This window comes from Heterocephalus glaber, unplaced genomic scaffold (genome assembly GCF_053883595.1).
Source record: "Heterocephalus glaber isolate CG9 unplaced genomic scaffold, H.glaber_assembly_v1.0 deba00000122, whole genome shotgun sequence".
Lineage (NCBI taxonomy): Eukaryota > Metazoa > Chordata > Mammalia > Rodentia > Bathyergidae > Heterocephalus > Heterocephalus glaber.
In genome coordinates this window covers 3,172,800-3,200,783 of record NW_028258138.1, presented here as the reverse complement: position 1 = coordinate 3,200,783, position 27,984 = coordinate 3,172,800, and the positions used below count along the sequence as shown (strand labels likewise).

Below are 27,984 nucleotides of genomic sequence, written 5' to 3'. Positions count from 1 at the left end.
CGGAGCCGCCCCTGCCTGGCTCGGCGACCTGGGGCGTGTCTGGGGCGTGGTCCTGGGCCCTGTGGCCCCGCCCCTGAGGTTAAAGCTGTCTCTGGCCTGGCCGGCCTGGGACAGGGACGCGGTACGGACTGGAGCCCAGTCCAGCAGCGCAGGTGAGTGCAGGTGCCCGCAGGCGAGCGCAGGCCAGCGCAAGCTTGCGCTCTGCCTGGGTCTCCGAGGGCGGCTCCAGGCTGGGGGTCCTGGACCCGGATCTGGGCGCCCATGAACAACCTTGGGGGGGGGTGCGGAGCTGAATCAGGTGTGGGCCACAGGTGCGTTGGCGCTTGGGCGGGCAGAGCGCCCTTCCTGGGGGCAGGGTACCCAACCTCACCCCACTCAGCCTGTGTCAGCTGTCTCCCTGGGCATCGCATGGCTGGGCTGGCAGCCGGAGAGGGGGGCACGGAGGGGGCGGCTCCCTGTCTCCCACCCTGATGTCCTCCCTGGCAGCCTGGGGTGCGTCCTTTTCCTCGGAGCGAGGCAGGGAGGCTCTTTGGTGCTTTTCTTTGTCTCGGAGAAAATCTCAGCGGCCGGGTGTGTTACGTGAACTCCTTCTGCTCCTGCTTCCCCACAAGGTGGGGAGAAACTGGAAACTCTAGAGATGCCGGGGCGATAGGCAGGCCGAGGAACAGAACCGGGCCAGACCCGGCCCCACTCTCCTGGGCTTTGGAAGACGGGACCCTTCTGGGGCTGCGACCTGGACCAGACCCTTGGGCCCCAGGAGCCACTGGGCCCTCCGTGCTGGGGACTCAGGAGGGTGGCAGGTGCGTCCTGTGAGACACCTGGCAGCCCCAGCCAAGGAGCTGCCCCAGGCCTGAAAGTCTGCGTGTGTGAGCCTCCTGGCCCGGGTGTGGGTGGCTGTGGACCCTGGAGGGTGGCCTGGCCGTTGCGTGCCAGGAGCCCGGTTCTGGTGTGAAGGGGAGTGCCCACGTGCCCCAACCAGGGCCTGGCAAGGCGGCCTGGCTTCCAGGTCAGAGGGTGGCCAGCCGGCCTGCTGCGTGGAGCCCGGGCGCTTATCTGGGAGGGAATAGCAGTGAGGTGGTCGCCGCAGGTGAGCTGGTGGGCAGGGGTGGCCTGGATATGGCTTGGAGGCTGGGCAGTCCCTGTGGGAGCAGATGCCTGGGTCCTGAGGTCAAGCCCAGGGTGGCATCCAGGGCTGACGTCCTGGCTCCAGGCCTGGAAGAACCACTCAAGGATGGCAAACTACAGAGCGGTCTGCGTTTGGCGTTTGGAAACCCGGAGTGAGACAGGGGTGTTGACCCAGGTGGGGGTGGGCGGGGCCTGCAGGAAGTGAGGGGGAGGGGTCTCCGGAAAGGTAGGGGCTGTGAGGAGGGGACTCGGGCGACACAGCAGTGGGGGCTCATGGCCTTCCTGGACAGAGCGTTGAGGGTGAGACGGGCCCGGAAGGAGACCATCCGCTCGGGGGCTCGGGACGTCCTTGCTGGCTGGGCCCTGTACTTGCCTTGCACGTTCCTGGGGTCCCAGGGCATCTTCTCACCTGCTGCCACCAGCAGAGCCCGGCTCCTGGTTCACTTGCTGGCTGCTGACCACCCTGACGGTCCTGGTGGGCGGGGCACCCTAACTGCAGGAGTAAGTTTGGCCGCTCCGACGCTATAACTCACTGCGGGCGCCGGGTGGCTCTTGTCTAGCTGGGAATAGATGCGAGCTCTTTATAGTGCGTTTAACTCAGTTACAGGGAAACTGAGGCAGAGCAATTGGGCAGTTTGCCCGACATCTTCCTATCCATAAGGGGTGGAATGGGGGTGAGTGTGGGCTCCGGGTGCGCCTGTTCCTCCCTCGCTCTCTCTGTCCTGAGGTCAGAACATCACAGCCGGTGGGAGAAGGGCAAGAGAAAAGTGCCAACCCCACCTGGCGCCTTGCTGCCCCCTCCCCGGCCCCAACCTATGCCCTCCAGGAAGTGGCAACCAGGAGCCCCGAGGGCACCTGCTCTGTCTGCTCTGCCCAGAGCAGGATGGGGGAGGCCCGTGATAATGCGGGGTGATTGGCCTGGTCCTCACTGCTGTTTCTGCCCTGGGATGGGGCCCAGGAATCTTCCCTGTCTGAGCCAGAGAGAAAAGCCCGAGCTAGAACTCGAGGCCAAGGGCAAGGCTCGGGGGCTTCGGCAGAGAGGAAGGCAGCTGTCGGGGTGGTTTGGGGTACGGAAGAGCGGAAACTGCCCTGTTGGGTGGGGAGGGGCCCGGGGGGTCTGGAGAGCCTCCTGAGGGGATCAGGATGGGCCTGGTGGCCTTTGGGGATCGGGCTGCAGGGGCACTGCACACCGCAGAACTGAGATCCAGTGTGGGTGCTTGCAGTCCAGCTCCTAGTCCCGGGTAGAGGCCTGGAACAGGGAGGCTGGCTCCTGACTCTGTGTTGGAGCCTTTGTGGCCAGCACCGGGCTCCTGGGGAGAATGAGGTGGTCCTCAGGGGTTCATCTAGTCATGCTGGGGACTGACCTGGAGCTGGGGCCCCTAAGAGGCAGAGGTGGACCAGGCCCCAGTTTCCCCAGCGGCCCCTGGGCAGGGGAGAAGTGGCAAACTGGGGCAGGGGGCACTCGAGGCTCCCAAGGGAAGGAGTGACAGGGGTTGTGGGCAGCGACCTGCATGGTACCCGATATGGACTTTGAAGAAGGCAGGTAACCCCAAAGTAGACCTTCTTTTAGTACTGGAGATAGAACGCAGGGCCTCCCCACTGAGCTACATCCTGAGCCTTGTTTTGTTTTTTGTTTTGAGGCAGGGTCTTTCTAAGTGGCTAAGTTGCCCAGGCTGGACTCGAACTTGCAACCCTCCTGTGTCAGCTTTCCAGACTGCTGCAATTATGGGCGTGCGTGACCACACCTAGCCAAGGCGTGCTCCTCACCCACCTCCAGGAGTCCCTCTCACCCACCTCCAGGAGTCGGGAAGGGGTTGGGTGTGCATAGTTGAGTCTCAGGCATGGGAGGTGGTGGCCGGGTGGGGCTCAGGGGCAGAGGCAGCCAAGGAAGCTTCTGGACCTTGGTGGTGGTGGCCGTTCATGCGCAGCCGGGATGGAAGAATTGGGCATCTCAGGTAGGAGGGAGGGAGAGGCCAAGGGAGTGGGGTGCACCTGTGTTGAAACGAACGTGTAATTTTTAGTATCTTAAAACAACCTAGGAACATCTTTTCGAGTGAGATTGCACTGGGAGATGAAACAAGCCCTGGCTTTGTTCTGCTTGTTTGCCCAAGGTGCGAGAGTCGGTGTCAGATCCCCTGCTCGGTGACTGCTTTCCAAGGGGCCGTCCTGGCAGGGCCCGGAGCTTGCTGCTTGAACTCAGGATGCTGTTTTCTAGGCATAGTTGTTTTGGAGTTTCTTCTGTGGAATTCTGATTACAAAAGATACCCTGATGTGCCAGAGCCCACTGGCGTTCGTGTGTTTCTAATGGGCCAGAGAGATGTTATTTTGTTTTGTGTTTTTGAGAGGAAGTTTTACTAAATTCCCCAGGGTTGGCTTGATCTCATGATGATCCTCCTGCCTCAGCCTCCTGAGTAGCTGGGACTACAGAAGTGCGCCCCGTGCCTGGCTGGGAGTGACTTTAAGAGATCACATCTCTGCCTGAAGCTAGAGCCCAGATCTGTTCTGGAACATGCCGGAGACCTGATCCTCCCGCTCTTAGACCAAATGTATTTAGGTTTGAGGAACTCGGGATTTTCCCAGACAGCCCCAACCTGACTGAGCTTTCTCATGGTTGGAACTTGGTTTCCCTGAATGGAGTCAAAGCTGCATTTCTGATAATCCTGACCATTGGTCCTGCATTGCCCTTGGGATGCACACAGACCACACAGAGTCCCTCCTCCTCAGGGTGGCCCCTTTGAGAGAGAAGAGGTTCTGTGGGCCCTGGGTTGTAGCTGGGAGAATGACTGAGTACAGAGCCTGGGGACTCATCTAACCCTTTCAACAGCCCTATTTACTTAGCAATCCTGTTGTTCGGATTGCCCCGGACAAGCCTTATGACCCTAGCCAGTGGCTTGGGCAGTGTTCTGGGTCCTTTGGAGCAGCCCGGGCCCCTCTGTCTCCCGTTGTGCTAGTGTGCACCCCTGTGTCCAGACCCCCTGTCCCTGGCTTGGGAGGCTGGTGACATACAGGTGCGGGCTTCCTGTCTCTTGTTCTATTTGTCTTTGTATGGTACAAAGCTAGCTAAAAAAAAGAGAGACCTGCTCTAAAAAGTTTGTAATCTCCTTGGGATGATTCACATTCACAGAGAGAAGCTTGAATGATTCAGGCCGGCCTCTCTGACTTCCTCTCTCTCTCTCTCTCTCTCTCTCTCTCTCTCAACTCCTTCTGCTCCCAATCCTTGTGTGGCCACTTGTCTGGAATTGTGTACTCGCTAACTTGCTCATGTGGAGCTGTTCCTGGAAGACTTCTCATCGTCTATCACCATCTAACTCCACTGCATCCCAAAGAGGAGAGAACATCTCGCACTGTGAGGTTTCAGTGCTGGTCCTCTTTGCGTCTGAGCCCTGGATGTGGGGTGCCAACTGAAGGTGGCAGTGTGGCCTTCGAGGCTGAGGCACAGGTGTTCCGCAGCCTCCAGAGGAGAGAGACTCTAAGATGAAACTGTGCTTGTTTTGGAACAACGTTATCATTTCCTGGGACGGGGATGAAGTTTCACGCGTCACGCTGGTGCGTGCTGGCCAGGCAGCTGACTCACGAGCTGACAGCTTTCTGAGCAAACAGCCGGAGAAACGCCAAGGGTCACTCCTTTCAGAAACCTGATCATGTGGTTTTCAACCCCGTGTGACGTTGGAGCAGAAAGTGGTTTCCGGGGTCTCTCCAGACACGCCCCTTCTGTGTCACCCCTTCCTTTCTTTTGGGGTGCAGGACGTAGTGGGCAGCTTTCTCGTCTTCTACCTCGGAGCCTATGGTCGTGGAGCCAGCACCGTCCACTGTGGGCTGTGGATGAGGGGGTAGGGTTGTCGGGACAGCTTCGGGGTCCTGTGGCTTTGACAATTCCCATGGGCGACTCCCGTCATTCCCTCCTTTCCTGGCTTCCTGCTCGCTCGCTGTTAGGGACCTTGAATGAATAGCCAGCATGGATTTTGGGCACTGAGCCACCACTCCTTTCAGAGGGCTCCTCCACTGGGAAAGCTGCCAGCGGGATTGAATTTTCATTTCCTGAAACCTCAGCCACACTCATAACTGGTGAGATGGCCAGGAGTGGCCAGGAATGGCCGGGAGTGGCCACAGGGAGCAGGGATCGGGCGGCGGGCAGCTGTTTGCCCAGGCAGGACTCTGCAGAAAGTCACCTTGGCTGGGCTGAGCTTGCTCCTGCTGGTGACATGGGGAGCAGGACTTACCACGCCAACACCTATGCACCGTGAGTCCACCCTTCCCAAAACAGACCCGGGAGAGCGTATTCATATGTGACCGGGCCGTCAATCTGAATGCGTCATCCATGGACCTCAGCTGGGTGTTCTTTCCTCCCATCTGGAAAGCTTTTGACTTTATTTTTCATCTTAAAAACAATCTCAGGACTCTCAATATGGCTTGGTTCTTCTATTTCCCTGCACACAAAGCGTAAATAAATGACACGGCTCACTTTAACTGTGTCCCCTCCGAAGCTTCACTCATAATTTTATTTTCACAAGTTGCTCAGTTTTTTCCCGGTCGGTTTAATGATTCACGAGGTGATCAGTTTTGCAGCAGCAGCAGCGTCTGTGGTATTCAGGTCTGGTGAACTCTGAGCGCCAGTGGACTTCGTGCTGGGGCTGGGAGCGCCTACAAATGGGACGAGGTGATGCATGGAGCCGGCCCCTCGCTTCCCAGCGGGAAGTTAAACATTGCTCAGCTTTGCAATTACTTTTATTTAACACAAGTGGGTGCCAGGCTTCCTGAGTGTCAGGCGCTAGGCACCCCGCCTGGGCTGGCTCGCTCAGGGCCCCTGTGGCCCAGGCCAGGCCTGGGCTCCCTCCAGGTTGAGGCTCGTGAGGGTCTGAGCCTAGGTTTGGATCCGGAGGGTCTGAAGGTCTCGGATCCCGCCCACTGCCTGGGTGCTCGCAGTGCCTGAGAGTGTGCAGGATGAAAAGACCCAGCCTCAGTGGGAACTCGTCTTGAGGGTGGATGATCCTCCAGATCATTTCTCAGAATGCTCCTTGGTCCTCTTAGGCCCAGTGTGGAGGGGTGGAGATCAGCCCTCACAGAGATGTTAAAGAAGCAGTGACTCAGTGACTACGGTTAAGGCCAGGTGAGGAGAACTTGATCCTTCAGGACCATCCTGCAGGTGTAGGGACCAGGCCGCGGGGGGAAAGAGATTATTCTGACTCTGCCTACAGCAAGGGAATGCAGGGTTTCACCACCCAGGAGTGGGGAGCCAGTGGGTGGAAAATCACTGGGAAGAGACATCAGGGAGCGGGGTCCCAGCAAAACTGACGAACAAGGTTCTGGCGGAGGCAGGTGGTGACCTCGGGGTGGTGGGGGTGAAGCGTGGAAAGCGAGCCCGGTGAGGGTGAGGGTCACCATGAACTGAACAGCAGGGTTCTGGCTGAAGTTGCTTCAATGGGGAAGCAGCCCAGGTCGGTGGAGCCTGTCCAGTCAGGGGAGCAAGGAAGGTGTGTCCAGGAGGACAGGTGTCTGGACAGGGTCTTCATTCAAAGCCTCTGTGGATGTTGCTCTCTGCTCTCCTATGAGGCTACCAACCGGTGACGCACGGTGCTCTCCACGCTGCAGGTCTTAGGGTCTGTCAGATAAATCAGCTTCCTGTTCCTTCCTTGTTTGCAAGCAAATGGAGCAGGAATGGATGTGTTTTATGAAAATGTTAAGAAGTCCCTATTTATGAAAGTACGGAGGTCCCGCATGTTTTACTTTAAAAAGTTGCCTGTGACCTCTTCCTGGCGTCCTGTCCTGGACCCCTGCTCCGCCCAGGTGCAGGGCCGCCCACTCATGGGCACCCATGGGCCTGGGGACACTGGTCACACTGCAGTCTTGTGACCACTGCCAGGCTGTCTGCTCAGCATCCCCTGTGGCACAGTGCCCACTGCGGAACTTGGCAGGTTTCGAGGTTTCCTTGCTGTGGTTCTTCCATGCTTTTAGCCCATGCATTCTCTTTTTGCTTTTTTTGTTTGTTTCTTGATTTTTTTGAGGCAGGGTCTTGCTGTGTAGTTCAGGCTGGCCTTCAACTCACAGAGATCCTCCTGCTTCAGCTTCCTGAAGGATGGAGTTTGCATTCTCTTTTTGGTAGATGTGATTGCCAGGGAGTCACAGCCCCTCTTCGGGAGGACTCAGGGGCCTGGGTCAGCACTGGGCATGGCCCTGTGAACCTTCCCTTCCTGTCGGGATCCCCAGCCTGTCCCTTAAAAGTGCACCCAGCCACCACCCACAGGGCAGGTCTGCACCCCGGGACGCTCAGTTCCCTTGTGCCCAGGAACTTGCCGAGTACAAAGCACCACAGAAAGAGGTGGCAATGGCGAATCGAATCCTCAAGGTCAACAGGAGCTGCTGTTCCTACGCCAGAAGCACTTTCTTCCAGCTTCCTCCATCCAGCCTTATCTTTTGCAAAGAGCAGGTGGGGAAACATTATGTCTCATGACTTTCTTCCAGGGCATCCTGACCGACCGGCCCAAGGCCCTACCAGCACCCGATGCTGTCGATAAGGCCAGGATGGCTTTAAACTCAGTAAGTGGTTAATGATTACCTTCCACCTTTCCTGTCAGGGTCCTGTGGGGCTCAGCATATGGAGGAGCAAGTGTGGGGTGCATGGTTGTGCAGTGTGCAAGGTGCTGCCCAGGAAGGATGAGTTGGGGTAGCCCAGAGGTGCAGACAGGGGCCCCCAAGCCCTGGCTGCCGTTGAGGATGTGGCATGAACCTTCCCCTGGGCCCTCCCTTGCAGCTCAGTCCATGGGTGGGGCAGGGGCCAGGTGTTGGGACAGGTGAGGTGGGTGGGGCGGAGGAGGACAGGCTGCTGGGGACACCACCGGTGCCCACCCCCTGACAGCCTGAGAGTCCTGTGTATGGGGTGTGGGGCACCCCGAGCCCTGAAGTCCTCCATCCGGAGACAAAGTCATCATCTTCATTCCCATCATGTCTGTGGACCGCACCACATGGCTGAAGTAGCGCATTCAATAAAGACTGAATGGTCGGCAAACATTTCTCTGGATCCTGGGAAAATGCACTGTGTCCCCCTTGATTGGTCACTGGCGTTCATTTTTGTCTGGACCCTTTCAATTCCAAATCGGCTTCACAGGAATTCTCTGGACAGACGCCTCCCCCTGCCTGGTGGGTGGGTCATTCTCGGAAGGTTTGGGTACAGATCAGAGGCCCTGCCGATTCCTAGGCCTCCTGCCCCATTAACTGGGGGCTGCAGCTCCCTCCCCTCTGTGTACACCCGTGTGGGGTGTGAATCTTTGGACTCGAGGACAGTGTTAGTGAGTTATTAAGCACAGGTTGCCGGTGGGAGCCGAGTCAGGCTCATTCTTTCCCAGTCATGAGGGCAGGAACTAGTGTTGCGTGGTTCCCTGAGACCCCTGTGAGGACAAACACGGCCTCCCAGAGAGCCCCGGCTGGGCAGTTGTGGAGCGGAAAGAGGCACAGCTGCGGGTTGTGGGGTCCAGAGTGGCTCCTGGGGCGGCTGGAGTGGAGGACCCCAGAAGGCCGTCTGGAAGCAGCCCGAGCGGGAGGAGGCGGAGGCGAAGGTGGGGTGAAGCTGTGGCCGGGCCGCCCCTCCATATTTGTGTAATGAGGGCACTTTGACCCGGAAATGCGGTGTGGAGGTCCACATCCTGCACATGGCAGTTTTTGCGCCCTGTGAGCGTGTTTATGGCCACAGAACTGCTAATGGCCCACTTGGGGAGAGAGGGCAGTCCGTGACTTCTCAGTTCCATTTCCTTGAAACCTGGGTGTGGGAACTGTGCCACTACCAATTCAGGGCACCAAAGAGGTTGCGAATACAGAGACTGGCAGCCGCTGGCCCTCAAACGCCAACCGAGCCAGACCTCAGGCTAATTCTGGAGTCCTTGCTTCATACTTTTGCACAGGGACACTGAGGCCAGGCCGGCAAGCAGTGAACATACAGGAAGGGCATTGGGCCCCTGGCTGTGATGCCAGACTTCTAGATGTGTCCTTTTCCAGACTCAATCCTGATGTCAGCCACATCTTCTTTATTTCAAAGAATAAACAGTGGAGGGGGCCGGGGATTTAGCTCAGTGGTTCTGGCGCCTGCCTCGCAAGTGCAAGTTTCTGAGTTCGATCCCCGGTACCAAAAAAAAAAAAAAAGAATAAACAGTGGCAGTTCTTTAAGTTAAATTAAAAAGCACAGCAACAAAACACGGGCGGTTGCTGTTGTTTGAGTTTGGAGCTGGAGCCAGCTGTTGTGGGGAGGTGACGTTGTCAGAGCCCCTGTCCTGTTGGGGGGCACTGCTGGCTCTGGGTGCTGGCTGCTTCCGTTAGGGGGAGCTTTAGTCGGTCTGTCTCCTCTCATTGTTTAGGGGTCTCCGCCGGGCATTGGACCTTACTATGAAAACCACGGGTACCAACCGGAGAACCTCTACGGCTCGCAGCCGCCCGTGGCACCCAGCGTCTACGCAGTGTACCCGGCTCGGTACTACCCGGCGGCCGTGCCCCAGTACACCCCGAGGGTCCCCACGCACGCCTCCACACCCGCGGTCCACAGGCAGCCCAAGGCCCCCTCGGGCACTTGCTCCTCAAGTAAGGGTCCTCTCGGCTTTGTCTCCCTACTGGCCCGAGAGTTGGGTCCGCCTTCTCTAGCTGCTCTTGCTCTGTCCCCACCGAGTGAGAGCTGCCCCCCGAGGACTCCCCTGCTGTCCTGAGGTCTGGCTCTCCCGCTAACTCACTGGTTCTGCTAAGCCCCTGCCCTCTCCAAGTGGCCTCTGCAGGCTCTTTCTCGCAGCTGCGGTTTAAATCACGTAAGGTGCACAGGTGGTAGCGAACACCACACCTGTCTTCGACATACAGCGCCCGGATGTAGAAGGTCAAGCTCAAGATGCCTCACACCTGTGTCCTGAGAGTCACGTGGCTGCCAGGGTCCACCCAGAAGCTTGGTCACATTTTCCACCTTGCACCAGGCTGGCCACCCTGGGGAGCCGTCCAGACCAGAGCAGTTTGGGTGACGGGATTTCCTGGGTGGAGCCCCAGTCCTGTGTCCCTTTACCACCTCCTTCCTCTTTGAGAATCACCATGCAGGGACCCCTCTGTGGTGTCTGTCTCTGTGTGTCACAACCTTAGCTAACACCAGGGCTCCAGGGCAGAAGAGGGGCTCAGCGGGCCGAGCGGCTCCGGGGTCCATTCCCCTCAAGGCTGACAGGATTTATGAAATGGGCCAGGGACCTCACTTGCCTTCCGCCTCCCTGGGACCCATGCACTAGGATGTTGTTTCTGAGGAAGGGTCTCCCCTGCAGAGCTCCCAGGGAGCCGGCCCTGAACTGGGCGTATTTCTGGCTCACGTAAAGGCTACGGGTAGGAGCTGCTTCCTGGGCGCCTTCCGTTTCTGGGCCTCCAAGTCCTTCAGGGCAGCTGCTAACTCCGTGTCTTCCCCTCCTTTGCTGTCTCTGTTGTGGAAGACCTTCGTGGCCTCTGAGGTAGTCACCCAATTCCAGGCAACCTGCTTCTGGGTTCGCTGCTAGTTTTAAAAGCCTGTGGCAGATGTTGGGGCTGATGGAGTCAGAAACTCGTTCTTGACGAGGACCTCGCAGACGACACTGCCTGGGCTTATTTGGTCCTGGCCCCCTTTAGCCGTTGCAAAACCACTGACGGTAAATTTGTCTGAATTTTGCCTCACTCGAGCCCCGTTCATTCCCTCGGTGCCCCCCCGCCTGTCCTCCCTGAGGCGTCTCGGCTCGTGCGCTTGGGCTGAGCCTTTCCCAGTCCGGCACCTCTGTGAATTTCACAGTAGGCATTGCCAGCTCTCATGGCCACCCCTAAAACTCTTTCTTTTCTCTCGATTAAGAATCTCACTGAGGAGAGACATCACGGTGCCCCAGGTTAACATGCAGAGTGAAGTCGCCCTTTCTGATGCGCTTATTTACCCATCTGAGTCCCCGTGAAACCTCCCAGCTCTCGTTTGATTTCTCCTGATTCTGAGGAAGTGACTGGGACCTGGTCTGGCCCCCTCCAGTTGGAAGGGAGGGCAGTCACCTCACTGTGGGCTGCAGGGCCAGGCCCAGGCAGGTGGAGCAGGCCTAGGGGCCAGCCTTCTCCTCCTCTGGGGGGCATCTTTCCCGGGAGGGCCAGTGTCAGTGCCACCGACCGTGAGGGCCAGGGGAGCACTGACCAGCCCGTTCCGATGGTCCCAGAGGGTAGAGAAGGGCCGGACACAGGGCGCCTCGCTCCACTTCCCTCCCCTCTGACGCACAAGTCTACCTGAGTTCGGGGTTAAAGCTGAGGGTGCCCCGCAGGCCACTCTCCTCCAGAGGAGCAAGAACGGCCGCTAAGGTTAAGTCCCAGAGTGGCCTAGGGGTCCAGCCAACATGCGCAGGATGTGAAGGCTAAACAAGCCCAGTTCCAGGTGGGGCTGAGGAATTCCTGGAGGCAAGGTGGGGCCAGTCCTCCCGGGGCCTCCTTTTCAGAGCTCGAGTTAGGGAGTCCTAACACATGAAACAGGAAGAGGGGTCCCCTTGTACTTGGCTCTCCTGTGAGTCCCTTTTCTCTAGTGAGACACAGAAGGGTGGGGAAGCCCAATTTCCAGAGGAAGTGCAGATCCCCCTGAGAAATACAGTTTGGAGATGGCCTGGAAGAGCTTGTGCTGTGGACCCTTGGACAGAGGTCACTGAGTAGTGGTGCATGCAACCCCCAACCCTTGGGTCCTCCACTCCGGCCAAACCAAGGGGCCTCCCCTTGACAATTGGCAGGTCAATTTAAGTCCTCACCAGGGTACAGACAGGGTCTTGGGCTCTTAGCAGAGGGTGGGTCTGTCTAGATCCCAGGCCAGGTCACAGAACAGGGAGCCGGCCCTCGGGACACGGGCACATCCATGAAGCTAGTGTCGCTGTCTGGGTGTGGTGCCCGGCTGGGCCCTGGCCTCACCTGTGGCCTGGTGGCAATGAGATTCGCACCTGGCCCCCAGCTGGTCAGACTTCCTGGTGATGGGGTCCAGTTCCGCAGGGACTCCTGAAGCTGGCTGGAGCCCCAGGGGCAGCGTGTGGTACAAGGTGACAGGCGTGGCTTCGAGCTCTGAGCAGCGGGCTCAGCTCTTGTCTGCCCAGCTCCTGGGGCCACTGACCTCTGAGCTCAGGTGCATGGAGGCAGGGACCCCAGACCCCCTCCTGGCCAGCTGGGAGGGTCTTCTGACCTTAGCCTGCTCTCTCTTCCACCTCTCCCTTCTTCCAAGGACACCCAGGGGGTCCCCAGCCTGGGACTTGCTGGGAGAGCCAGCCTGGTGCCTCCTCCCTGGGGCTGGTTCCTGACCCCCAGTGCTGCCCGAGGTACCTGGCACTGTCCTTGCTGTCCTCGGCAATGTGACAGCTTCGGGTCACACTCTTGGACCAAAATGACCATGTTTGTTTTGGCTGGAGAAAATCAGTGACCTCCTCCAAATTACTTTATTCTTAGCTGAATTTTTTTATTTCTCTCCAAATCGTTTTATTCGTAGCTCTGAGCTCAGTGTCACTGTCCAGGGGGCAAAGGGCCTTAGCAGGTGCTGTCTCTGGGACTCCAGGCAGCAAGAGCGGATCCACAGCGCCCTGCCCAGCATGGCGGCTGCTGCTTTTATTAATTCTACTTTAATTAAGTAAAGCATAAATAGCCACAGCAGCTGCCTCAGGCAAGGTGTGTGGTGTCACCGTTTCCCCAGAAGCCCTGGGCTTCTTCTGCAGAGGGGCAGTTGTGAGGATGTCGGTATTATGTTGTTCATGCTCCTCATCACCAAAGCCAGGCACACCTGCTCTTCCTGACAGCTTCTTCGTGGATCATTGCCTGTGTTAAGATCTTTTCTCGGGTACCATGCCGTTTAAGAGCTTAGATTTTCCCAATCAGGGCTGTCCACTTTTGTTTTCCAAAACACAGGAAGTTTTGTGCCTTGGAAGAAGTGAGGGCTCCCAAGATACATTCTTAAAATTCAAACTCACTGTTGTCTTTTAGTACTGTGGATTGAAAACAGGGCCTCTGCCCTGAGCTATGTCCCCAGCCCTTTTTAAAAATTTTATTTATTTATTTTTTGGAGACAGGGTCTTGCTAAGTCACTAAGTTGCCCAGGCTGGGCTTGAACTCCTGAAGATCCTCCTGCCTCAGCCTCCCAGAGTGCTGGGATTACAAGTGTGTGCCACCAGGTCCAGCCTCATATTCACATTCTTAAGCATACAAGAAATCTTTCCTCTTTCTTTCTTTCTTTCTTTCTTTCTTTCTTTCTTTCTTTCTTTCTTTCTTTCTTTCTTTCTTTCTTTCTTTTTTTCTTCCTTTCTCTCTTTCTTTCTCTCTTTCTTTCTCTCTTTCTCTCTGTCTCTCTCTCCCTTTCTCTTTCTCTCTCTCTTTCTCTCTCTCTTTTTTTCTCTCTTTCTTAAGAAATTGTATTTCTGGGCTGGGGATTTAGCTCAGTGATCCCACACCTGCCTCCCAAGCAAAAGGTCTTGAGTTCGATCCCGGTACCAAAAAAAAGCTTATTTCTTAATAGGGTTCTCAGACAGTCCCTGACTTCCTGAGTCCAAAACACAAACCCTCCCTCTTTACGGGGGTGCCCGGAGCCCCCCCCCCAGCCTTTCATTCATTTTTCAGTGCAGCATTCAGTGAGCAGCGAGACACAGTCAGCACTGTTCCTCGAAGCAGGCTTTCTGTGAGGTGCTTCAGCCCCCTGCGGGCGAGGGACAGAGTCCTCAGTGCCTGTACGCTAGGCGAGGCCGAGCTAGGAGGTCATGGGTCAGGGGCGCCCAGCGCCCTGTGACCCGGGATGTTTTCAGCTGGAACAGTGGTTATCCTGACCCCATCACAAATCTATTGACCGGTGGGTGAAGCCGGGTGTGGTGGCACACACTTGGAATCCCAGCACTCAGGAGGCTGAGGCGGGAGGATCTTCAGGAGTTCAAGGCCAGCCTGGACCCATCTCAGAAAAACAGAGGAAGTGCGGCGGGTGAGACTCGAGGCGCCCTCTCCACAGGGCTGACCCCAGTGTCCTGCTCTCCACTCCTGCAGGGACCAAGCGGCTGTTGTGCCTGGTCTTGGTGCTGGGGGCCATCCTGGTGGGCGTTGCGCTGGCTGCCGTCCTGCTGTGGAAGTTCCGTAAGTACAGGGAGCGCGGAGCTGCCCTCCGAGGTGGCCCCTCGCCCTCCTCTGCCCTTGGCAGCCCCCTCACCCATCCTCGGAGTGGCCGGTGTCTCATCCCCATCTCCCACCCGCCTGGGCCCCGGGGTGACGGCCTCTGGGCGGGCAGGTGCTGGGTGCTGTGTGGGCCCTGAAGTCCGGGGCAGCAGGGGCGGGAGTTATCCCTGCTCCAGTGCAGGGCTGTGATGACAGCGCTCAGGGCTCGGGCTCCCTGGGTCCCCCTGACGGGAGTCTCCCTCCCTGTCCCCTGTGCCAGTGGAGAACCGGTGTGCGGTGTCGGGGGTGGAGTGCGGCAGCTCCGGGATCTGCATCAGCCCCTCGCTCTGGTGTGACGGTGTCCCCCACTGCCCCAGCGGGGAGGACGAGAATGGCTGCGGTGAGTGGAGCTCGCGCAGGGAGAAGGGGCAGCCCGGGACGTGAGGCTGCACCTTCACCCCGTGGCAAAGTGTGAACATTTGTCCCAGCGGAAGCTTGGAGCTCCGCGCCTGCCTGGCTCCGGCCGCGCTGCCCCGCTGTTCTCGGCAGTGTCTCTTACCGTCGCAGGTTTCTAAACAAAATTTAGATTCATTGTGCCTTTCCCTCTCACCTTCGAATGTCACCAGGTGTGTGCGTCTGCTTGCTTTCATTATTTTCAGTTACCCGTTTATTTTAATTGACAGTAAAAGCTGTATTCGTGATGTTCAGTTTCCTTCCTTACTGCTGCTTAACGTCTTCTCCCAGCCTTTTCCAACGGACCTGAGACTGCGAACAGTGGACACCGCGTCCCAGGACAGACCCCTCGGGTTTTTTCCTCTTGTCTAAACAAAACTGTGTTCTTGGGCCTACCTCTCCTCGGTGCCATCTCAGCCTCTGGGAACTACAACTCTGCTCTTGGTTTTTGTTCAACTTTTTAAAATTCCACATGTGCATGAGAACATGTGTTTGCATGTGTGTGTGTCTGGCTTATCTCAAGGGCTAGGATTTCGTGCTTTTTGAAGACTGAGTAGTATTCTCTTATGCATATCTGCCACATTTTCTTGATCTGTTCATCTTTTAATGAAGTCACTTCCATAGCTTGGCTATTACAAATGAAGCTCCAGTGAACACAGATATATCTTCAACATACTATTCGTTTTCTTTGGGTAACAGCCCAGTAGTAGGATGGCTGGATCATACAGTAGATCTAGTTTTAATTTTCTGAGACTCCTCCACACTGTTTTCCACCCAGTGGGCTCTTCTCTACACCCTAACCAGGCCCGCTGTTCTTCACTGATTTAACAGTCACCCAAGCAGGTGTGAGGTGCCATTGCGCTGTGCTTTAATCTGCATTTCTCTTTCTATTTCCTTCCGTCCTTTGTGCCTGGAGATGGAGCCCAGGGCCTTCGCACTGAGCTGCATCCCTGGCTCCATGGAAATCTCAGAAAGGTAGAGTCAGGGTGGCACCGCAAAAACCCCAGCACCCTGAGCCAAGATGCTGGGTGAGGTGGCTCCCACTGCCCCGGACCCTCCACTTGGCCTCCATCAGCCTCCTGCGCCCGAGTGAGACGTCAGTGCTGCCCAGGGATTCCAGGGAGGAGAAGGAGCCCGCGCGGGAGTGGCCCTGGCTTCTGTCATCCACCGCTCTGCTCCTGTTCCCCCAGCTCCCGCAGCCCAGTGTGGCCGGGCCCACACACCACAGTCACACGGGCCGTGCACGCCACACATGCACCCCCGCAGCCCCTCGGCCACTGCGCCTCCACCTTGGCCATGCGACCGTGTCCAGGCAGCGGTGTCTCCAGCCAGCACGGCGCCCGCCTGCACGCCACACATTCTACCATTTCTGCCAAGGCGGCGCTGGAGAAATTCTTGCACCCTGAGAAGCAGGCAGGGAGTGAGTGCGGAGGCGGCCCAGGTCTCAGACTTCCTCTGGTCCACAGAGCCAGCCCTGGAAGGCAGAGCAGAAGGAGGCGAGAGGCAAGCCCTAGATCCCCGAGCCGGGCCAGAGTCTCCCTCACTCGCTGCTGCACACGGTGCCAGTTTAATTCTTCATTGTGGAAATACATTTCACGGCAGTCACTTGGAAAAAAATCCCACTAGTCTGCACTTTCTAGAGCAATGCCGGGTTTGGGGCAAATGGAGCAGAAGTGTAGTCTTTGGAGTCCCCTCCCTCACCCAGCCGGGCCCCTTGGTACCCTTCTCTGATGCATGTTTGTGACACATCACGGTCACGTTCATCGTGGTGAGCTGCTGCCCTGCATAACACATCTCTGTTCTTTTCTCGTCTCCCCTCTTGCTTTCCTCTTCCCATTTGCAAAAAATCTCTCACCCTGTTTCCTGCAATCTATCTTTCTATCTTATGTTTTCTTCTTTGATTTATTTATACCTTGGGTTTCTCAGAAAAGAGAAGCCATGCAATATTTAAGATGGTGTGTCTTAAATATTTATTCAATAATATTTAATTAGTTCTAATTTAATAATTAAATCACTTATAATTTAATAATAAATATTTATTTAAATTTTATTGATTTATTTCACTTGACAGTATGGTCTCAAAAGGCATCCATTTTCCTACAATGACTCGTTTATCCTTCTTTATGGCAGAGTAGGTCTCCACTGTGTGTAAATACCACATTCTCTTTATCCATTCATCTGTTGATCCACATGTAGAACACTTCCAAGATTTAGGTGAGTCGCGCTGCTGGAAGCATGGGTGAGTATGTGTAACGTGATGTCCTTAACTCTTCGGGAAGATCCTAGAAGAGGAACAGCTGGGTCGTACGGAAGGAGCCTCTGGTTTTAGCTTTTAGGACTCCCCATACTGGTTTCCGCGGTGCGTGGACTCGTTTCCGGTCCCAGCAGTGGGAAGGCTCCTCTGTTGTTTGTGGGTTCCGGCCAAGAGGTGGCGCCCTAGTGCCCTACCCTGGCACATCCGGAAGGGCTGCCCTCGCTTGTCTGTGCCCTCCCGTGGGGGCCCTGATCTGGTGCCCTCTCCCCGTGCATCTCAAAGGCTGCAATACGGGTTCAAGGGCCCGCGTCTTTCGCTGCCCCACAGGCCCCCTCCTGAGCACGGAATAATACGCCCCTGTCCACAGTGCTGTGGCTTCCGTGTGCCCTCACCTCACATGGCCGGGTCACACATGGTAGGCGGAGTCGTTCGTCACGAGGCCTAAGCGGATGGTCACGCCCAGCGTGGTCCTTCCCCCGGGGGCCAGCTGGGAGGCATCCGAGGGCCACAGACAGGGCCAGTGTACAGTCAGTTCATAGCCATCTTCCCTGCTCCAAAGCACTGTTCTGGCTCCCTGGCTTTTCCCAGGTGACCTCATGCCCTGCAGCATGGACGAGTGCTGTGGTCGCCATGGTAACTGACGACCCATGGGGCACCGCGCGTTCTGGAGGACTCGGTTCTGTCCCATCACCACCCTGGGCCCAGAACCTGGACTGTGTGGGCCTCTGGAGAGAAGGAGGAGACAGGGAGAGGCTTGGCTGTGTGCGAGCGTTTCTTTCTGCACAGCGCTGGGGTTGCCTTGGTAATGCGCGGACGCATAGAGGAGCCGGGTCAGGGTGCTGCGTGCTGCGCCCGAGGCCGGGATTTGGACCCAAGAGGTGTCCCGGCCGCACAAAACGAGCGCTGAAAGAATGCTTTGTTTTTACCCTTTACATCGCCTTTCAGTTTTCAACACTGCTTTATCAGCCCCTGTCTGCAGCACTTAAGGATCGCGTCCCTCAAGGGCAGTCAGCGCCTGCCCATAACACAGCTATGTTCTGTTCACGTCTCCTTCCTCCGCCCTCCCCTCCCTGCATATTTACAGAAGATCAGTCTCCCTATCTTCCTGTCTCCTATTCATTTATTTTTAAAGCCAGCTTTATTGAGTTTTTTCTGTGGTATCAGGAATCGAACTCGGGACCTTGCGCTTGTCAGGCAGGCGAGGGAACCACTGAGCTACATCCCCAGCCCCCGGCTTTATTGAGATGTGATTCATACCCACAAATCCGTCCCTGTGAAGTACACGTTCAGTGGCTCCCATGTATTCACAGATAGGTGCCACTGCCGATTGGCACAGGTCCGGAAACCCCGGGCTTGAGCCCACCCCGGCCCCGCCCGTGCCTCTTCCTGGCCCTGAGCCATCGCTGCTGGGCTTGTTCTCGTGGGTTTCCGGCACTGGGCGTCTCACCTGCGTGAATGGTTCGGTGTGAGCCCGTGTGAGCAGCCTCCTCCTCCTTCTCGCTGCAGCGCCCTCAGAGCTCTTTCAGGTCGAGGCACGTGCCAGAGCCGTGTGCCGAGTGTGACCTGCGATGTCCCATTTCCTGTCTTGGATCTGCTGTGACTCCATGCACGGGCAGCGCTGTGCATTTCCGGGGACACCAGGATAGTGTGTGCCTGTACACCCCCTCCAGGTCCTTTTTGTAATGAATGCAGAAGAATTTTGGGGGAGACAACATGGCCCCCTTTGGATGGGACAGGGGCCACCACTGACCGCACCCCAGGCACCGAGGTGGTCGCCAGGACGATCCAGGCCGCGAGCCCGCGGGCCGCTCACAGCGAGCCTGGCCTCTCTTGCAGTTCGCCTCTACGGACCCAACTTCATCCTCCAGGTCTACTCACCGCAGAGGAAGTCCTGGTACCCTGTGTGCCAGGACAGCTGGAGCGACAGCTACGGGCGGGTGGCCTGCGCCGACCTGGGCTACAAGTGAGTGTGCACGTCCCCGCAGGGGACTCCTGCCAGGGGCTCGCAGCAGGATCCCCATCCTCACCCTTGTCAGCTGCTATAGCAGAGGCCTGAGCCCGGCTCATTGGTAAAGAACAGGTTTATTCAGCGTGGAGCTGGGGTGGTGTCGGGGCACCTCCTCCCACTGTCTCTTCTGTGGCAGAAAAGGGGGGACAGGTGCATGGGGAGCAGGCGGGCTGGGGCCTCAGGCCTGGGAAGGGTGGTGTCACTTCATCCTCGTGTCCTGTCTCCTCGTGACTCCATGCAATGTTGGGAGGTCCCGGGTTCCCGTTTTCAAAGCAAATTATCACTGGGTAAGGAGGCTGGCCTGGTGGCTGGTGAAGCCCTTTAGAACACTGTCCCCAGGCAGCGGGATTGAGTCGCGCAGTGACACCTTGCACAGCCCAGGAAGCTGCTGGAATTTTTAACAATGGGGAGTGTTCTAGCGTCCATGTATTTTCTTAGACTGTATGGGCGTGATCAAAATGTACAGTGAAAATTTAAATCTAAAAATTTATGAAGGTAAAAGACACACCGCCAGGAGTCCCCCTGAAATCCTCCCTGTCACTTTGAACACATTCATCCCATCATCCCTGCCACTTCCTGCAGCAGCTCTGGGTTCCTCTTTCCTGAGTGTCTTTACAAGGTGTGATCAAAAATGCAGTGAATGCTGCTGCCGAGCGTCATCCAGTGGAAAGGAAGGTTATAAAAACACAACGCTCTGTCCTCACCCACCTTAGTCACCAGGTCTGACACCATGTGACTTCCGGCTCTTCCCCAAAGTCAAAATGACCATGAGAGGGGAATGTTTTGGATCAATTGAGGACATTGAGGCAGCCAGGACAGTGCAGCTAAAGATGCTCAGGAAAGAGGGCTCCAGAGCTGCTGCAGGAAGGGGCACGGAGGATGGGATGGGTGTGTTCAAACTGAAAGGGAGCCTTTTGAGGGGAGTGTGTCTCTTTTCCTGGCAGTGTGTCTCTTAGTATGGTACTTTTTATTTTAAACACTCACCGTGCTTTTTGACCATGCCGCACACCTACCCCTGCACCCTTAATCCCGCCTGTCCTAACCACACTGGATTGGAAACACCATCGCCGGAGGACTTGAACCGCGAGGTGCAAGGTTACCGACTGAACATGCCGGTTGTGATACGTGGCTCGGGGTTGGGGCTTCTGCTTGTGTTTTCTGTTGCTAAGGTGACCCCGCCTACTCTGGGCGTCACCCCAGAAGTGTTTCCGGATGCAGCACAAGACCCATGTGACCATGTCGTACGTGTTCTCCATCCGTTTAGGAACAGCTTTTATTCTAGCAGAAGAATAGAGGATGACAGCGGGGCGACCAGTTTTATGAAGCTCAACGCAAGTGCGGCCAGCACTGATCTCTATAAGAAACTGTACCTCAGGTATGCGCCCATTTCTTTTCTCCTTTGCAGAACCAGGAGACCCGCTGAGCACTCGGGTCCTGAGCTGGTTCCTCTGGGCTACGGTTCTGGGCGTGGGGGGCAATAGAATCGGGCCGGGACTGGCTGCTCTCACAGCTGTGGGCTTAGTCTTGGGACGAAGCCGAGGTGTATTGGTTGCTGTGACAGAACACCAGAGCCAGCCTCCTTTATAGAGAAGAGGGGTGCAGTTTGGCTCATGGCTGTGCAGGTCCAGGGTTCAGACGCTGTGGTGCTGGCTTTGGCAAGGGCCTCTTGGCCACTTCACGGTGCGGGGAGGCCCGTGTGCCTTGTGGTCTCTCCATCCTTACGAAGCCGCTGGGACTCACTGGTGGGAGCTGCACCACAGGGACCGGTCTAATCTGACCACTTCCCGGGTACCTGGCCTCAGCACACCCCAGCCCCCAAATGCCGCCAACGTAAGACTTTGAGGATCGAAGCCCATCAGAGGCACAGCAGTGTGGCGCCAGGAACCCGGGGCGATCTGGGGTCCCAGCTGGGTGAACGGCTTTCCCAGTCAGCCCTGGACTCTGCTGGTCTCAGCACAGGCGGGACACCTTCCCAGGGCTGACCCAGTCCGTGGGCCCCACCCCACTGGGGACAGTGTGCCCGACCCTGGGCACAAATGTCCGGTTCAGTTTGGCAAACACTTCTGGTACCTTGAAGCTGGCTTGTGACCCCAGCAGGCCCCCGTGTGTCACAGGGGGCATGAACACAGACGAAGGGGTCATGACTGATCGACAGCTGGGAGGGCGGGAAGGGACTGGGCCACCCAGTTTGCTCTGTGCCTGTTTGGGAGCCCTGCAGGCACCGCGGCTCCCTCCGCGTGGGTGTGAGTGGGATGGTGGCCCGCATCAATGTTTGCAGGCAGAGCTGCCTCGCCCGGGTCCCCAGGGCGCCTCCCCGAGCGCTGGCCCTGCCCCCCCTCCCCGCCCCCCGAGTGACTGGATGATGCAGCAAGGGGCTCCTCGCAAATGCAGCGGCCCCGGCTTCCTCCTGTCCCGGGAAGCAGGGAGCCGAGCAGCGGGGGGCGGAGAGGCTGCCGTCCTTGGCCGGCGTCTTGGGAACTCAGTGTGGCAGCAGCTTTGCGGGAAAGAAGAGAAGGTCACTGTCTCGAATGTCGCGTCCGCCCCGTGGCGGGATTGGGCGTCCGAGCTCCAGTCTGCTGGCCCCCGGCCAGGCCAGGCTCTGCGGCTCCCAGACGCTGCTGGCTGCGTGCAGTGTCCCGTCCCCTTAGAGTCCGTCGGAAATGTCACCTCTCCGAGGCAATGTGCTTTCTTCCGCTTGGCCCCGTGAGTGCCCCACGGCCAAAGGCCGTGAGGTCCACACCCCCGTGGCCAGGGAGCCGTGGGGGGACCCAGGGACGCCCCGGAAGTGGGGGCTCTGCGACCGGCTGGCAAATCCTCCCGCGGTTTGCGCGAAGGTGGTTAGAGGAAAGCCGCCGGGCGGTGCGAGCGCTGCCTTAAACCCAGGCAGTTCGCCGTTCGCAGGAGCCTCCAATAGGTCAGATTGGGAAAATTTCCATAAACACCGCGGGACTTCCTGAGGAGGGGCGGGGTCTAAACCGGAAACCCCCTTCCGCTCCTTTGCCTGTCCGCACCCTGGAGCTGCAGGCGCTCAGATTCCACACCTGTGGCCCACGCGACCCTTCTGCTGGGGAGCTGTGGAATTTTCCACTCTGGCCTGAAAAGGTTTGGTTCAGGGTGTGTCAGAATTTGGCTTTGCAGGCTGGGGGCTTTTAGCCTGATAACTATCATCCTCTCGTTTGACCGTTTGACCCGTGGGGAAGCAGGCACAGAGTGGTTAAGTAGCTTGACCCAGGCTGCACAGCGGGAACTGAGCCTGGCACTCTGACTCCATGTCTGCCCTTTTCCACGGCCCCCTAGGTAGAGTTAATCACCCCACTAGGGTCTCAGTAGGGGACCTTTCTGTCCTGGGGGACAGGAGAGGGGATGTTGGGAGAAATGCTTATGCACCACATGACCCGCGCCTGTGCTGTGTTTCAGTGATGCCTGCTTTTCACACACCGTGGTCTCCCTGCGCTGCATAGGTGAGTCTGTCATCACAGTTGTTTGTTTGTTTGTTTGTTTCTTCCTGAACTCAACATGTAGCCCAAGCTGGCCTCAAACTCTCAGTGATTCTCCTGCCTCAGCCTCCTGAGTGCTGGGATGACCACTATGGGCGCCCACCATGCCCGACATCCGTCTTTACTTTTGCAACTAGGAAATGCTCCATCCCTTGAGATGCATCTCCGGGGACCTGGCAAGGGAGGTGTGGGGACCCTGAGCTCCTTGCCCTGGGAAGCAGGTGCCAGAAAGCCAGTGGGGCCTCACCTGGGCTCCACATGGGGCACCGCACCCCGACTCTCTATGGCTCGGCTTGGGTCACAAGGGAGCTGCCCTGCACCCCAGGCTTCCTCAGTGGCCCCCTAGGCCTCCAGCCCGCTCACGTGGGGTCTCTGCTCCCCAGCGCAGGGGCACTGTCTCCCCTTCTGTCCGCAGGACAGTGCTGGGCTGTCCAGAGAAGGTGGCTCTGAGGTCCACCAGCCCTGGCCCCCTGCACCCCACCTTTGCCCCCCACTTCCCCTCCCCAGCCCGCCTTCCCACTCTGGACCTGGGATGGTTGGGTCTCTGAGGGTCAGCAGCTCCTGTGGGCCCCGGGGCCCGAGCTTGGGCCTCCCGGCCAAGCCCCACCATCACACAGGAGCCGAGGACCCCGATCTGGGTCCGGAGAGGAGGCAGAGCATGTCCCTGCGAGGCCTGCACCGCTCACTGCCTGGCCTGTGCTGTCCTTAGAGTGTGGTGTCCGCTCACCAGGCCCCCAGGGCAGGATTGTGGGCGGCTCAGCTGCGGCACCGGGAGAGTGGCCCTGGCAGGTCAGCCTGCACGTCCAGGGCGTCCACATCTGCGGAGGGTCCATCATCTCACCCCAGTGGATTGTGACGGCCGCCCACTGCATAGAACAGTAAGTCTGTGTCCCCAGCACGCGTCCCTGCCCACCTGGCATCCCTGGGCTGTGTGACCCCGGGCAGGTCACTTGGTATCTCTTGGGTTCTGCTTGAAAGCGAAGGAGGCCACCTTTCTTACCTGGGGTGTCCCTTGCACCCCAGCTTCAGCCCCAGATACTGAGGGCCTCTAGAATCGGGCTTCTTTTAAAATCTCAAATAAAATCCCTGGTAAATGGAACCCCTTGATTACCATCAAAGGATCAGTACCAATGCCACATATCCATCGGCGCATTTATTGGGCTCCTATTACATGTGTGTGTGGGAGGGAAGCTCTGCACAGCAAGGTTATAAGACCCAGTCCCGCCAGAAATGGGGTTTGAAACCTCAGGGCATCAGGGCCTGTGTGTGATGGCACTGAAGGCAGGACCAGGGGCACCCGAGGGACAGGGAGGCGGGCGGGCTAGGTGGAGCCCTGCTTCGCTCCTGCGCCGCGGTTTGGGGAGCCCGGTGTCGCCCCGCCGTGGCTCTCGGCGAGGCCGGCATGCGTCCCGGGTGCCCAGGCCTCTCAACAGCCCGCGGTACTGGATGGCGTTCGCGGGGACGCTCAGGCAGTCCGGTATGTTCTACGGAGACGCGCACCGCGTGGAAAAAGTCATCGCGCACCCCAATTACGACTCCAGCACCAAGAACAACGACGTCGCCCTCTTTAAGTTGCAGACGCCGCTGACTTTCAACGGTAGGCGGGCTCCGGGGACACCTGGACCTGGATGGTCCACCCCACGCCATCGCCCGGAAAGTGCCAGGGCCCTGGGTTGGCCTGAGTCCTGGGACCGGCAGCAGCATTACCGACTCTGCCCACTAGACGGCAGTAGTGCCTAGGTGACAATCCCAGAGGGGCAAGGGTTCCCGGGGACATAATTAATTTCTAGCTTCTGTCTTCACCTACATTCTGAAAGCAAAGAGTGCAAAAGTCACAATTTAAACAAGCACCATTTCCCTACCTCTTCTTTTTGTGGTTCTTGAACATAGGGTCTCATGCATTGCTGGTGACCACTCTACCCCTGAGCTACACCCCGGCCCTGTTTTTATTTTAATTTGAGACAGGGTCTCACTAAGTTGCCCAGGCTGGGTTCAAATGCGCAGTCCTCCTGCTTTGCCCTCTCCAGCAGCTGGGATCACAGGCGTGTGCCACCACACCTGTCCCTGGTAGCTTCTCACTGGGGCCAGGCTGTAGTTCATGCAAGGGTCGCTTTTGGACCAGGAGCCGCCTGGCCCCCACTTCCGTTTATAGCAGCAAGCTCTGGAGGGGAGCCCCTCTCTGTTAGAAGGGGCAGGTGGGAGCCCGGGAGGGCCGGACCCGGCTTCGGGCTGCCGTGGGGAGCTGCGGGCAGCCAGGCAGGGACCCTCGCCGAGGCCTTTGCGAGCCAGGCTCTCCCTGCTTGGAACAGACAGGGTGAAGCCCGTGTGTCTCCCCAACCCCGGCATGCAGCTGGACCCCAAGCAGCAGTGCTGGATCTCCGGGTGGGGGGCCACCTATGAGAAAGGTGAGGCTCGGGCACCGGGGCTGCAGGGACACGGGACAGGACCAGGCTTGGGCGTGGGAGGGCCGGGTTTCCACCCGAGGTGTGTGACTCACCATGGCGACTCTGGGCAGTGGCCCAGGCTTGCCTCAGTTTCCCCATCTGCTTCATGGACAATCACAGCGGCCCTAGCGGACAGTAGGAGAGGGCTTGGCGTTGGGATGGGCTGAGGGAGGGCGGAGGAGGGGAGATAGGGCATCCTCTCTTCGGGTGGGAGCTGCTGGCTGATGTTCCCATCCCCAGGGAAGACCTCGGACTTGCTGAACGCCGCCTCTGTGCCCCTCATCGAGCGCTCCACGTGCAACCACAAGTACTTCTACAACAACCTGATCACCCCGGCCATGGTCTGCGCGGGCTTCCCGCAGGGCACCGTGGACTCCTGCCAGGTGACTGCTGGCTGCATGTAGCCTCCGGGGGACAGGCCCAGCCTCGGGGGGATGCAGCCAGCCCCAAGCCAGCTGGGGGGCGCTGGCTGCTGACCTGGGGACTCCGGTGTCGGAAGCAAGTGCTGCCAGCTTCGCCTACCCAGCAGCTCCCTCCAGGAAAGCGCACTTGGGCAAGCAGCTGTGGCCAGAGCTGAGCGGCTTGGCTGGTCCAAACTGCGGGCGCACTGGCTCTGTCCCTGTTAGCCAGTGTGGACCACTCCTGCCTCGGGTCGGGTCCGGTCGGGTCTGGGCAGGTGCGCTTCCCACACCCCTGCCTCCTGGGTGGCAGGTGCTGGTGGGTGTGACTTGGCTTCCGCTCTCTGTAACCCCCAGGGTGACAGTGGAGGGCCACTGGTCACTTTCAAGAACGGCGTCTGGTGGCTGATCGGGGACACGAGCTGGGGTTCAGGCTGTGCCAAGGCGTACAGGCCCGGGGTGTACGGGAACGTGACAGTGTTCGCAGACTGGATCTACCGGCAGATGCGGGTAACGCTCCCCTCTGCCCCGCCCTGTCACCTCCGAGGGGCAGCTCCCCTGCCGTGGGAGCCCTTGAGCCCCGGCCCCTCTGCCCTCCTGCCCTGGGGCTCCCTTCCTCTGGTGGCCTCTGCACTACGTTTGATCTGTGTCCCCTCCATGTCACCTGGGTCACACCAAGGACCAGGTGCCACGAGTGGAGAGCACCCAAGGTGCCCGGGTGGTTGCTAGGTCGTGGTTGCTAGGTGGACCCTGTGCCCATGTGTCCCTGTGGTCACCGCCTGCAGCCCCTGAGCTCCAGGCGGGAGGAGGAATTGTCCCTGTGTGCTACAGGGCTCGCTGACCCTGACCTTGAGCTCCACATCACCCAGAGAAGAGCAGCTTCTGCCTCCGCATGTCCTGAAAGTCACCCCTTCCTTTGTCCTTTTGATTAGGCGAACAGCTAATCCCGGGGCTCCACCCCGATGTCCAGAACACGAGTACCGAGGGCTGACACGACTGCTGGCCGTGGCTCCTTCCCTCTTCTGAGCAGTGATTGCTGACCGTACTGTCCCTGTCCTATGCCGGCTCCAGCCCCTCTCCCCGCCTGCTGTCCCTGACCCCTGGCCCGGAAGTGGGGGCCCGGCCTGCTGGATATGGGCTGCTGAGTCCTCCTCCAGCCTGTTTCTGGGTGGGCCTGGATGATGACCTCTCAGTAACCAGGTGGCCCGAGCAGGAAGGGGACAGGCTGGGCAGCCCTCAGGAACAGAAAGGGCCATCTCAGGGGACAGCCACGGGAAGCCTGTGGCCCAGCTCTCCGCAAGCAGTTTGATCTGCTAAGTTTTTGAGGGGTCAGGGGTTGCTGGGGCCTTTGCACCGAGCTACATCATCCCCAGCCCTTTTTAAAATTTTTTATTTTGCGACAAGATCTCACTAAGTTGCTAAGTTACCCAGCCTGGGCTCAAAACTTTGATCCTCCTGCCTCAGCTTCCCAGCATGCCTGGGATTACAGGCATCCACCACTGTGTGACCTGGTCTGGCCATTTCTCTTGTGCCTTCTTAGCTGCTCCAGGTGACACCCACTGGAAGTCAGCTGCAAATCAGGGGACCATCCTTCCATGGCTGGCAACCTGATAGTCACTTGTGAGGGCAGCAGAAACCATCTTCTCCTCATGCGGCTGAGACAGGAAGTGAGGAAGGGCAAGCCTGTGCCCCATTTCTGCGGCACAGCTCCGGGGCTCCCCTTGGGGACACCCACCCTGGCCCCCGGACTCCTCCCCAGCCCCCCTGTAGCCCGAGCTCTTCCGGGCCACGGACAAGGCCAGGTGCCTTGAGGACCCTGTCAGTGCTCTGGGCACATGAAGATGGGTCCCCCGGGAATCCGGGGGCACAGGGCCCGATGCCCCTCTCACTACCTCGGGACCCCTGGAGCCCTGGCTGTTGCTGCCCCTCCAGGAAGGTCGCCTGGTTTCCATCTTTGAAGTGGTCCACTTGGGCGCCGCTCCTCCGAGGCTCCAGTGACAAAGACAAGAAAGTGCGGGCACTGGTCCCTCGGCCCTGGGTTCCCACAGAATGGGGGCCACTCGCGCCCCTGAGCCCCCTGAGTGCACGTTCGGCTCTTTGCTGCTTCACTCCTTCCCAAGCATACGGGTTCTGGGGTGCCTTGTGGGCCTCTGCCTGGGGACAGGGTGCCTCTGTGGGAGCAGCACCCGCGCCCCTCCTGAGACCCCCACCAGGCTGTGGGCGCCAACCTGTGGGACCCCAGTTTGCCCCCTGCTTTCTGACTGTTCTCAGCTGCAAGATTCAATATGAAGTACTGTGCAAATAAAATCGCTAATTTTTCCAATCCCCGTCCAGTCTCTGCGGCTGTGCCTGGTGTGCAGAGCCAGGCTGTGTCTCATTTGGGGGTGACCTCGGGGCCCCTGCCCAGCTGGGTGAGGAGGGTGCCGGTCGGGGCACCCAGCAGGGGCTAGCAGGTCCCAAAACCTGGTCGGAGACCTACCCTGTTCTCCTCGCTAGCCGGGTTCCCACAGCCTCAGGCCCTGCTGGGTTGGTTCACAGTGGCAGAAATGTCTCAATCTGTACTCATCCCGTTCCCCTGTCATTGGGATGGTGGCAGAGAGAAAGCCTGGGTGAGAACAGAAGCCACTCTTCCCAGCATTCTCCAGGACAAGCCACTCTTCCCAGCATTCTGTAGCCCACAACAGGTGACAGCAGAAATGGCGGCCAT

At 58.3% G+C, this 27,984-nt stretch overlaps 1 protein-coding gene across 5 annotated transcripts; it reads left to right on the top strand.

Annotated features, from left to right (window-relative positions):
• Positions 1-13: 13 nt before the first annotated feature.
• On the top strand, positions 14-27,600 carry Tmprss2 (transmembrane serine protease 2). 5 transcript variants are annotated; one of them, XM_087211399.1, is made up of 15 exons: positions 20-152; positions 6,154-6,232; positions 7,585-7,659; positions 9,468-9,687; positions 14,119-14,205; positions 14,504-14,623; positions 18,767-18,893; positions 20,203-20,313; positions 22,356-22,399; positions 23,166-23,313; positions 23,857-24,032; positions 24,745-24,840; positions 25,120-25,262; positions 25,635-25,787; positions 26,210-27,600. In XM_087211399.1, the coding sequence occupies exons 3-15, from the start codon at positions 7,645-7,647 to the stop codon at positions 26,219-26,221; spliced, it is 1,452 nt and encodes a 483-aa protein (XP_087067525.1). In that variant the 5' UTR covers positions 20-152; positions 6,154-6,232; positions 7,585-7,644; the 3' UTR covers positions 26,222-27,600. The 5 variants fall into 5 exon arrangements, with proteins under 5 accessions (XP_004842518.2, XP_004842514.2, XP_087067525.1 ...); XM_004842459.4 differs by having other exon boundaries at positions 23,145-23,313; XM_004842461.4 differs by lacking the exon at positions 6,154-6,232 and having other exon boundaries at positions 14-152.
• Positions 27,601-27,984: the final 384 nt, after the last annotated feature.

Excerpts from the sequence above, each read along its gene's own strand:
- Tmprss2 (XM_087211379.1), top strand. The coding sequence starts at position 1,399 with ATGGCCTTCCTGGACAGAGCGTTGAGGGTGAGACGGGCCCGGAAGGAG. Across the intron at positions 9,688-14,118 it reads CTCGGGCACTTGCTCCTCAA|GGACCAAGCGGCTGTTGTGC; the intron begins GTAAGGGTCCTC and ends CCACTCCTGCAG. Across the intron at positions 24,841-25,119 it reads GGGGGCCACCTATGAGAAAG|GGAAGACCTCGGACTTGCTG; the intron begins GTGAGGCTCGGG and ends TCCCATCCCCAG.